This window comes from Microcebus murinus, chromosome 8, assembly GCF_040939455.1.
Source record: "Microcebus murinus isolate Inina chromosome 8, M.murinus_Inina_mat1.0, whole genome shotgun sequence".
Classification (NCBI taxonomy): Eukaryota; Metazoa; Chordata; class Mammalia; order Primates; family Cheirogaleidae; genus Microcebus; species Microcebus murinus.
In genome coordinates, this window is record NC_134111.1 from 92,207,091 (window position 1) to 92,219,549 (window position 12,459).

The 12,459-nt window shown below is 37.4% G+C and overlaps 1 protein-coding gene across 2 annotated transcripts in view; it reads right to left on the minus strand.

Moving 5' to 3' along the window:
* Positions 1–12,459, minus strand: part of PAX3 (paired box 3) — a 92,099-nt gene that overhangs the window by 21,006 nt on the left and 58,634 nt on the right. For both annotated transcript variants that reach the window (XM_012741948.2, XM_076005376.1), the window contains exon 5: positions 7,790–7,995. In XM_012741948.2, the coding sequence (XP_012597402.2) occupies positions 7,790–7,995 (206 nt within the window). The remainder of the gene's footprint in view (positions 1–7,789; positions 7,996–12,459) is intronic.

Genomic DNA, 12,459 nt, shown 5'->3' on the forward strand with positions numbered 1-12,459 from the left:
CATGGAATTCACAGAGTAGTCAAGGAGACCAAAATAATTGCTCACTAGAGGTAGAAGTGCCATGTTTGGAAGTGCAGAGAACCAGGGAAACTTTAGAGTGGAGGCAAAGTTTCAACTCATTTTAAAGTTTGGATATGATTTTGATGAGCAATCACTTTAGCTTATCTAAGAAAAGATGGGACTTGATTTCCTAATAGAACTCTGCTAACAATTATACAACTTGATTGTAATTTTTAAAGTCATATAATTTAAGAGAGAAGGAAAGCCCAGTTTAGCAAATACTTTGCCAAGGGATCTGCTCAAACTTCTGTTACTCACCCAAGCATCTGTGTGAAAAGGGTTTTTGTCTTCTCTCACCATTGTTGCAAGATATTGGTAAGGAAAGCTGTTTTGAACTTCCTCAAAATATTAACATTTAATACTCCTTAAGTTTTCCAACAGGAAAAGGAAGTAAGTCAAGATTTCCCCATGTTGGTGCATAATTGAATTAGAGTTTTACTTAACTTAATAAATTGCCACCTGGGGTAAGGCAACCATGAACAGCACTCCATTTCTGGTGTGCATCACTTGTGCCTTCTTATGGCATGTCTGAGCACATGTTACCATGATTCCCAGAGGCATCAGGGTAAGAAAACCATTTCCAAGGAAGTGCTGGGAACAAGCTGTGTTAGCCTGAGGAAGCTGAGCGTCAGAAAGGAGGGCCCCGTTCATGCCTGAGTGTACCGCACCATACCACACACTGTAGTCATATTTTACATTATAAAACTCCAAGATGAAGGAGGTCCTCCTGGCTCAGAGGAGGTAATGCCCCTACCTGTCTAGACCAAATACATGCAGTGTGTCTCCAGCTTTATGGACTAGGCTGGGAGGAGAATGGGACTTCCAAAAGTTCTGTATAACTTCGCTCGTGAAGATTTACTATCCTCAATTCTACCAGTGAGACCCTTTATAGAGAGCTCAGAAACTTACACTTCAGTTGATGTCAGAAGATATAGCCGATCTCTCTGTGGCAACCTCCTTCTGTAACCTTTAGATCAGTAAACCAAGTCTGACTTACCCAGGGAGTGGCTATGCGTGATCTCTCCAACAATCTCAACCTACTGTTGACTCAAGGTTCATTCTAACTCCACTATACCCCAGTTTCTAAAATCAAAAATGTCTTTGCTCAAATAATAAAGAAAGAAGAACATCGTGACTTTCTACGAATACCTTCAAAAGATACAATCCAAACAGACTAAGGGTATAAGTGTTTTGAAGTTTGTTTTCTTTTTTTGCCAAAATGATACAAAGTATCAAAGACATTGAGTAAACCTAACAGGAGTTGGATTAAAAAATTCTTATATTAATATTTATGATATAATATCTATTATATCTATAATAAAAATTGAAGAGAAATAGTTGGGAAGCAAATTTTTATGGAAAAACAAACCTTCACCGGGAAGTTCAAGAGATTCCCAAAGAAAGGAATTTAAACATTGTTTAAATTTAGGCTAAATAAATCCAGAGGGCTATTCCTGAGAGGCTCAGGGCTTAGTGAGGAATAACCTGCCTGTCTCTGGCCATTTAACCAGATTTTTTTTATCATCTTACCACCTTTTTGCATTTTCTAAAACCAGCTGAGTCTGCCAAAAGAAACATTAGAGTAAAAATATACTGAAGTTGCAAGTTGGGAAAGGGTTTTTGCCTTCTTTATTCTTTGAAACATATCTTCTGTTTTTAAATATATATCTTCTATTTTTAGTAGGGGAAAAAGGTGCTCTTGAAATAACTTTCATTTTCAATACCCAAACAGACCAAGCACAGTGATCCTGGTATGCTGTTATCAATGTACATTTAACCAAAATTCTCATGATACTCAGAAGTCTTCAATAAATCTTTCAATACTAAATCACTAATTCCTAGCAAACATTCAATGAATAATCTACTGAATGGCATGTGTGAGTTTATAATACTGAATAAGTTCATCTAAAATAGATGGAGGGCTTTTATAACTCAGTGGTTAAATTAATAGAAATTATTCCTTGCTTCGAAAAGAGTAGCAATAGCAACAAAGATAAATTGGCCTTTCCTCGATATTCTAAGAGAGAATATGAATTTCCCACCAGTATCTCTGTTAGTAGGGCAGAAAGAAAGAGTTTTACAGATTTGGCTATGTACCTGTTAAATGTACTTCTGTGATATATAATTCAATGTAATTTCACTCTCTCTGTATCACACTTAGCACGGTAAGGAAGTGGGGGCGGTAGGCACAAACTAATCGGTAACTTACTCTTAGCACAGTTAATTGCCTATAATTGGATGTATAATTCGCAATACATCACATCCCTCCCTCAAAGCAACTTGATATTTCATTGATAAACTGCAGCCTGTTTCATTTTTATCCACCCCCTGGCCTTTTCCCTACTGGTATGTGTCTCTCCTGAGCCCTTCCGTAAAGCTATATTCATGTCTTTTGGAAAAAGATCTTCAGATGCATTTCCAGAGTGGTATAATGTCCAATGATTTTCTTCAAAGTAAAATTCAAATTGATTGAAAGAGCCCCATTACATTGTGATAACTAGGGAAAAAAAGATAATGATTCACAAAAGAAAAATAAGATTTTTATAAGTTTTTCTTTTCGTGAACAAGTAAACCAATTTGTTCAGACTCTCGGCAATACAAATTGGGGGGAAACTCAGTGTTTTCTACAATAAAAATATAGTAATACTTTTTACTTTTTTTTTCACATGGGTGCAATGCAGACCAGGCAAAAGTTGACTCCCAGTTTCCCGACTTATTATTTCTATGACCTTGAACAATTTGCTTAATACTTGTGGGTTATTGTTTTCCCATCTGCTAAATAGGGAATATTAAAAAAAAAGACCTCATAAGATTGTTGTGACAATTAAAATATATAATATAATCAAAGCACTTAAAAGAATACCTAGAAGAAATTAAGTGTTTAATAAATGCTAGTTATTCAGTTAAAAGTCTCACACTGAGACTTCTGTCTGAGAAAACCAAGAATTAAAGCTTCATTTTCTTTCCTTCACTCTGTGGTCTATAGCCAAAGCCTTTTGTGCCAATGTGTAAACAGGAAAGTACCCAAGGAACACCTCAAATAATTGAAAGCCAGTTTGACTTGAATGGAGGCTTAGGTCAAATTTGCATCCAAGTTTCATGGATTAGTGCTAATTGTCCCATGGTGTAAGCCTAATTTTGCCCTTCAATAAATTACTGCTTCACATTTTTGGTGTTGTCCTTAAAGGCAATTTAACTTACGTCATTAGAGATGGATTATTTCCAGTGCAATTGGAAAAATGGGGAGAGCATGTAATACTTAATCCTTAGAAAGAGAATTCACAACAAGAGTATAAAATGCTTGATTAAACACTAGACTCAGTGATGTCTAATGCTGCACTGCCAAGTACAGTACTTTCGAAGTAAGTAAATTCAGTACAAGCTGCTCATTTCCCTGGACCTTCTCATTCACCTCATCTTCTTTTGCTTTCTCTACCACACTCCCCTCAGCCTTCCTATCAGCGCTGCTCTGCAGCTTTGGCCACTGTGTGGAGAGCAGGTTGGGAAGATGATGGGTTGACAAGGAAGAACGCCATGTGCCCATGCACGTCTGAAAATCACAGACACTCACAAGCACGTTCAGCGGCATCTTGATACATCTCAGGAGTGAGCTCCTGCAGAGGGCTGCAGGATGACCACAGTTTTGCTTCATTGTGGAGCTCAACTACCTGTCTCAACTTCTGAACTGCATAGAACTGTTAGGTAGCTTTAAATCACCATGATGCTTCTTTGAGAATCCCAAATTACTGCTGCTATATAGGTCCTGAGAGATCATGCATCCTAGTAGTTTTTAATCTGGGAGTTGGGGAAAGAACGTATTTGATAATGTGATAAAAAGTCAGGGGTCCTGGTTAACAGTTGTATATAGGCACACACAGAGGCACAAAATTTTGTGTACAAATCTCAAGTTTTCCAGATCTTCTAAAGTTCATCCATGATTATCCTGGTTTTTCATGGACCCAGGCTGAGATCATCTGATCTAACCGACCCCATATTTTAAAAATTAAGAAGAGGAAGAAGAAAAAAAACACCTTAAGCCCAGAATGATTACAACAGGATTAGGTGACTTTTTTGCCAAAACACTTTTGGCAAGCTTGGACCAAAACCCATGTCTTCTGACTCCTAATTAACTGCTATTTCCACGAGTAGCTTCCTTTCCTGTCTTCCATTATCTTGGTTGTAAAAGAGAATGATACTTTCCTAATTCACAGGATTCTTAGATGGAATATTTACTAAAACTTTTTCACATCATAAATATTTGCAAGTAATTATTTCTTGCAAAACTTTAATGCTTTTCGTTATTTGCATAATAACAGCTACTTAGATGATTTAGGCAAATAGTCTTTTTTTTCACCTGTAGTGTTGTTGTTATTAGACAAATAGTCTTTGGTGTACAACAATTCTTAGTTCATGTATTCAGATTTGGCTATGTTATTAGACAAATAGTCTTTGGTGTACAACAATTCTTAGTTCATGTATTCAGATTTGGCTATGATAACTCGACATAGCTACTGTCCAAATGAATTTTTAAGAAACATTGGCAAAGGTCTAACAGTTGTTATAGCTTTAGTCTCATCACTATCCAAAAGAGTCTAGAAATAGTTTTGCTCAGGGAAAAAAAAAATGGAATGGAGACATGGTTTGGAGTTTTCTAGAGTTTGGTGTTTGGTTTTCCCAGATGCCCCAAATTAAACTAACTCACACTTTTTGGCTATCACTCAAACTGAGTTGACTTTGCTACTGCTTTCCCAGATCCTTCTAAAAACTAAAGGATTTTCTTCTGGCATTTTAATCAGTGATTAACTACTCCCTTCTTTTTCCTGCTGAGTTAAGTAAAAGATCCATATGCTGGGTGTTCTAGGGAATTTGTTAGGCTGTAGATCACAGCCCTGGTGCAGGACATGATGTGTCTCAAGGGAACTAAAGAAGCCATAAGGAATGTAAAGAGTCACCGGGTTAAAGCCACATTAAGACAGCTGTTACGTTAATGAGGGCCCTGCTTTGGAGAGGAGGTCACTGTATAGAAAAATATGAACCTCTCTTTATTGGTTTGATCCCATGTCCTCTGAAAGTTAATGGGCCATTCTTATCCTTCGGCATTCACTGAGCCAGATGAGAATACCGGGCACTGTACAAGCTACGCAGATTTGGAATTTATTCTGCCCTCATCCTTGGTTTTGACAAAGGCAGGGATAAAGCAGAGCACTGAACACTCTTTTCAGTGTTTCATCACCTTCTTTTTCTGATCTCCCTAAAATAAATGTTTATTTTTTTGACTCTCGTTCAGTTTAGAGCTGATATTCGACCTGTGTTAAGAACGGATCTAATATGTGGCCTTGGCCAGCCACGGAGTATGTAAGGACCAGACCCTGCAACAGTGGACACTCAAGGGAAGAGCGATTGGCCCTCACTTCACATGGAAACCAGGTAATCTCGGAACTATAACAAAAGCAAAATAGATTTCATGTACATCTTATTTATAACATTGTTATATATAATACTATACTACAAGATTATAATATTATTGAATTCCTCCACCCATTTCATTGGGATCCAAGGTGTTCCTCTGCACTGCCCAGTACAGAAATGACTTCTATTAACCACAAATTGTGTTAATATATTAACGTGTATAGTAATATGTCACAAATATATTAGTACATTATTAATATTTATAATATTAACAACATATTATATTATTACACATACACATATATGTAATGTGTATATTGAATGCAATATGATAATATATGAATAATATATAGTTAGTATTACATATATACATAATATATAAAATGCATATATTGAATATAATAAACATATGAATATATATTATCATCATTGTAAACAATAATACAGTAATGTGTATTAGTTTGTTAAAATTAATAATGTAATAATATATTTATGATTTATTAATATGCACATTTATATAGTATCATGATTTGCGGTTAAAGGAAGTCATTTCCATACTATGCAGGGGGAGGAACACTCTGTATCCCAATGAAATGGGTTCAATAGCTCCAACTCTAATACATCAACCGTGAACCTTAGTATATATGTGACTCTTCCCTTCATTCACCCTCCTCCCCACCTCCAGTTTACACAGCCATTTGCCTACATTCTGCCTCTGAATACCTTCCCCCACCATCCCTTCCTTGTAATTCCCACTGCTACTACCTATTTCACACCTTAGTCCCCATTGCCTGTCATATCCAGTGTGAGCTCACTAGCCTGAAACCCAAGCCGTCCACAGGATGTCCTCAGCCTCACTTCCACCACCCTACCATTCCTTACACTCTACCCAAACTGGACTATTCACTGTTGTCTCGATATGCCTGGAGTAAAAATGAAAAGTCATCTTATACATAACCCATGCACTCCCAGCTCTCTGTGCCTGTGTTCATATAATTCCCTATTACTAACATACGCTCCTGACCTACCTTGTCCAACGAATACCTTTCTAGCCTACAAAGTCTGTCTTAGATCTGCCCTTTGCATGCACCTCTCTTATTGACTTCAAGATCTCATCCTTTCTTCTTCTCAATGCCCACTACATTTCTCTCTCTCTATCTCTCTCTTTTGGCACTTACATCTGCTTTGTTTCTAAATTATTTGTATGTTTACTTTGTTACCCATGTTAGACTGCAGCTCCTTGAAGGAACTGTCTTAATTCATTTTAGCATGCCTTGACTTTTCCAGCACTATGATGATCATATGGAATGTTAAATAAAACAATCTCTCTGACTAGGTTCTGTGGCCTAGAAGATGCTATCTCTGTAAAATTCTAATAATAGAATTTCTTCTAGTAATAGAAGAGTTAATTAGCTGCATATATGAAAAATGTTGATTAATCTAGGGACCATGATAACTGACCAGCTCACTGTTGAGTCCCCAGCCTGATTTTCACTATGAAAGTCAAGTCACTGAGTCTAACACACAATATTTCCAGATAAGGTAACAACTTCTGGGGCAGTTAGGAGTTCCAGTATACCCTAAAACATGTGCAATCTTTCAAACAGTGCCGAGGGAAGAGTTTATCATTAATGATGAAAGCATTATTCTACACTCTATAGAAACATAGTACATCTAATTCGCCTTTTCCAAAAGGTTCTGGGCACATCTAAGGGTTCAAAGATAATTCAACATGTTCTTAAAACAATATAATTACAAGAAATGTTTCCAGACTATAAAATCCTTAAAGGAAGGAATGTTACCTTGTTTACCTTTGAACATTTTTCATAATTGTGAGGTCACAGAGATGAAGTGTATGGGATCCAATTATCTCTATAGGTATGCAGCTATGCAACCTTGAGTAGTTACTTAAATAATCCAAGTCTCCGTTTCCTCATCTGTAAATTGGGGATAGTAATTATAGTACCAACCTGGGGTTTTAATGATAATTAAATGGATTACTTCGTGTAAATCTCTTAAAACAGTGCCTGGCACAGAGTAAACACTCAAAATTTATTTGCTATTATCTGTGTGTTACCCCCAAAGTCACACAATAAGGTTCACAATAAAGATTCCTTAAATGAATTGACACACCTCTGTGTGTCATAAATGTTACCACATTCTCTTAGAAATAATAACCAAAGTCTAAAAATGTGCATCTACATTAAAGGGCCATTGCTAATGTGTTTATTTTCTTGGTTGAAAATATGTTTTAGATGGGAAGATACTTTTTGTTTCCTGGCTGGGTTTAAGTAGGCCATGAGAGCTTGGGCATCGGTACCTGTACTCGGGCCTCAGTAAGCTTCGCCCTCTGGGCCAGCTCCTCTCTGGTATAAATATCAGGGTAGTGGGTTCTCTCAAAAGCACGTTCTAGTTCCTCAAGCTGTTCTGCAGTGAAGGTGGTTCGGCTTCTGCGCTGTTTTCTCTTCAGCGGTAAATCTGGTTCAGAGTCGATGTCAGAGCCTTCGTCGGATTGTGGCACTGAGGCTAGAGGCATAGGAGGAAAAAAATGATAAAATATGAATAAAATAAAATAAATGTGCATCAAAAAAACAAGTCTGGCCAAGCCAGAATAATTCAAATCTTAGTCTATAGTACATTCCCAATGTCTTCCCGTGGGCACCAAGCCCCTCATGCAGTACTACATTATTAAATGATATTTAACCTCTTCCCCTTCCCTGTCTCCCTGCCCCCCCCAGGCAGAAATAATTGCTCTTGGCATCTTTATCGGTATAGGTTCGATTATGAGCGCTTAGAAAACAGGGACAGGCCTTACTCCGTTTTTATGGCCCTGTACTTAACCACTTAATGGGTACTCCATTCATGTCTAATGGATGAATCACATTTAATTTCATTCCTGATACATTTTCACAAGCCTTTACACTGGGAAATCTGTTAACAAATGTGATTTAAAAAAAAAAAATTCCAAAATTGACTTAGTATCTAAATAGCCAATAATAGTAAACTATGGTAGGATTCCTATATATTTATAGACTCTACTGCTCCTATAAGAAAAATCATGTTTAAATTTAGTATCTCATTACCAGATCTTGGGAAATTCTTTAAGAAGAATCTATGTACTATTAATATAAATCTAAAGAACTGGCCCAAAAAGAAGCAGGCGTCGTCTAGTGAACTGTCCCTAAACTGAAGTTTAGAGTCTGGGTCTCTGCTGAATGGGTGGGCAGCTGCACGGGGCAGCTGCTTGGTTTGAGGAGCCCAGTGCAAAAAGAAAACATGGGGCTCCTTGTTCAAGAATTATTATAAATTTCAAGACGACAATAGGAGAGCATTAACCCAAGAACAATACCCTTGAAGCCAGCCCTTCTGTGGCCCTCTCCCCACAAAGCTTGCATTTGCCTGTATACACAGGGGGAAAGGGCCTTCATATTTTAGTGTGGAGGTACTAAGAAAGAGAAGGGGGAGCTGGGAAATTAGACAGAATTTGCATTAATGGTACAATATAGTGTCTGCTCCTATAAAAACAGGGTCTGGGCCGGGCACGCGGTGGCTCACGCCTGTAATCCTAGCACTCGGGGAGGCTGAAGCAGGTGGATTGCTCCAGATCAGGAGTTCAAAACCAGCCTGAGCAAGAGCAAGACTCCGTCTCTACTATAAATAGAAAGAAATTAATTGGCCAACTAAGATATATAGAAAAACTTAGCCGGCCATGGTGGCGCATGACTGTAGTCCCAGCTACTCAGGAGGCTGAGGCAGCAGGATTGCTTGAGCCCAGAAGTTTGAGGTTGCTGTGAGCTAGGCTGACGCCACGGCATTCATTCTAGCCTGGGCAACAAAGCGAGATTCTGTCTCAAAAAACAAACAAACAAAAATCAGAAGAACAGGGTCTGAATCCTTATAAAAAGAAGCTGTGATTAGCAAAGTTTGGGCACAAGTGGTGCCACTTCCAGGCCAGGGTTTGAAGGGGACAGAGTGGAATGAGCATTCTCCCTGTTTCTGCCAGTACTCCCACAACAGAGTGAATTGCAACAGAGATAGAGCACCTGTTGGCCTATGGAGGTTTGAGGATGCATCAGACCAGGGTTCTGGGCAGGACAGCACCCCTCTCCAGAGGCCCCAGACATTGAGACGGGGCCCTCACCAGGCTAGTAGGCCAAAGACCCTGATCCTAGAGGAGAAGCCAGAGTAGCCTGGCCCTTGAGCATATGCAAATGTACTCGGGAAACTCCCCACAAATAACTGGGGGATCCTCTAGAGAAGGGGCTCAGATAGACGTCAGCAAATGGGGAAGGTGAGCCAGAATTGTAGATTATTAATGTCAAGGTCAAGGTAACTCATTTGTACCCTCAGGCTGGTAGGACCCGGGGAAAAGCAGGTGGCGCTAGAAGCAATGTAAAGATATATGTGTCCCATATTTTTAATTCTCTTTGATCTTAGGCTCAAACTTAACTCTGCCCTACAAAAATCTAAAATTTCATTATATTTCAGTATAAATTATAAGCTTCCCCAAAAGGGTGCACATCCAAAATGAATTTATTAATATAAATACTATTTTAAGTTTTCTAATATTTTAATATTTCTACATTTTTGACATTTAAACACTGTGAAATGAAGAGGCAATAGAATAAATTAATAATATACATGATAAATCAAGGAAAATATACCTAAAAACAAATATTTGTACATGAAAGTAAAGGAGAAGTATGATATATATCTACTGTATGTTAGATATTATGCTTGGTTTTTCAATTATTATCTAATGTAATATAAAATGGTTTCATTTAATATAAATCTTATTTTAGGATAGTTTAGTAAAAACTTAAAACATTAAAAGAGACTTTCTTTAACTCTGGGAATATTTTTAAAGGGCTATTAACATGCTAAGAAATATGCCACACATTATATCATAAATTTTAAAAGCTCTGAATATAACTTATATGCATATATGTTTGATAAATGTGAGCTAACCTAAATTATGATCAATAATTTGTTCATAATTTTAGAGCAGTATTTCTCAAACTTTCAGAGCACTGGAATCCCCTGGGGGACTTGGTAAAACAGATCATTGGCAGCTCCCCTTCCATGGTTTCCATTCAGTAGGTTTGGGGTGAGCCCCAAGAATTTGCATGTCTAACATGTTACCAGGTGATTACTGCCGATTCTTCTGATTCGGTATGACACTTTGAGAACCACCCCTATAGAATATTCCAGATTAATACTTTTCCCTCTCAACATTTTCAAGTGTATAAAATACTTCCTGCCACAATTTACCAAAAGAAGTCACTTCCACATATGTATTTTGAAATTATAAATAATCTGCTACCTAAGAAAGAAATTACTTATTCTCCTAAGAAGACAATAAATTTCCATAAAAGATTTTCCTTCCATGCATCCAGTTTCTGTTGCCCTGGCTTTTCTTGCCAAGGTGAATTCAAGTGAAAAACTCAATAGCATTTGAGAATTGACCAAAAGCTTCCTCTGCCCGAGAGAACCCTAAATCTTTGCTTGCACATTCTCTTACTATGATCCCATTAGGATAATAGTATGTGGAAATTTTCATGTTTCCTTTGGGAGTCTCAGGGGTTATTAAATTCTTCCAAGTAAATATGATGTGCCATGCACTGTCAGGTCAATTAATCAAAATCATCACTGGTTTCTGAAGAAAAAGACTGGTTAGATTTACAAGCACCAGGAAGAAATAATCCGGAGGGTCAAGACCACATTGTTTCGCCCTAACAATCAACATACCCCAGAACATAACTCTCAAGGCCCTTCTCTGCCCTGTTCACTACTGGAATCTTCAGAACACAGTAGGTGCTCAATAAGTACATGTTGAATGAATGCAAGTGCAGGATATAATTTCAGTTTTGCTCTAACAGTGATTTCTTTGCCACTATTTCACATCTTTATTTCTAAAATGGGAATTCTGTTCTTACAGCACCTCCCAACATCTATGTAGATGGGCTTCGGAGGTCTGTGAACCCTCAACAGTCTATTTGGGGAGTTTTGCAAGTATTTGCACACCTGCATTTTTCTGGGGACTAATAATCAGTTTTTTCAAAGAGGATTGATTTTTTTAAGATGAAGAACTACCAACAGAAAGTCATTTAAAAGACTCAGAATTTGCGAAGGCATACCCATCAAACAGCAATGCTGGTGTGTCCTAAGGTAAGCTTAGGGAGGATAGAAACCTTCCGTAGAGCAGAGGGGCAAAAGCTCCCTGGATCTTGACTTTTTGTATGAATACACAGGCCATGAAAGCAGGATCTCATGATCTTTAAAATATATATATATATTCAGAATTTTTATGAGTTCAGTTAGGACAACTTTTACCACCAAAAATAAATTTTTTTAACAAGCTAACACATCACTACTTTTATTTATAGACTGTTTATTCAAAAGCAATGGAAAGGTTGCATCTAACTAGGAAAACTACCACACAGCATCATTTCAAAAGACATTGAGGAAATGATTTCCCTGATTCTTCTGCTGGAAAATTATTAGAACCAACTGATAATTTTTGGTAATATGAAGCCACAATCTTACAAGTTAATTCTAACTTTTCCCCATCTGTAAACCCCAAAAGGATGTGGGCTTTAAAATATGTAAAATCAGCAACCCAAGATTTTCCTGCCAGCTAGGAAAAACTAGCTATTCCTAAAGATGAAAATACTACTATTTCTTATATTGCTCAATAGAAATACAATTCATTATTTGCACAGAACTTGATTCACAACAATTGCAAGCACAATGATTGCTTGAATCATTCAGTTTTCACCAGGTAAAAATCTCAAACATAAATCTCAGTTTAACAGCACACAGGAGACCATTTTGTTGGAGTTCATCTATTTTACCTACTCAGCTTTACTCAAGCTACTAGAACAAGCTAGATACTAGGTAAAAAGTATATAATCCTACATATTATACAAAGTAAAAACAAGGCTTTCTTTCAGGCAGTTTGATAGAAGGAAATTATATATTTTTTCCATA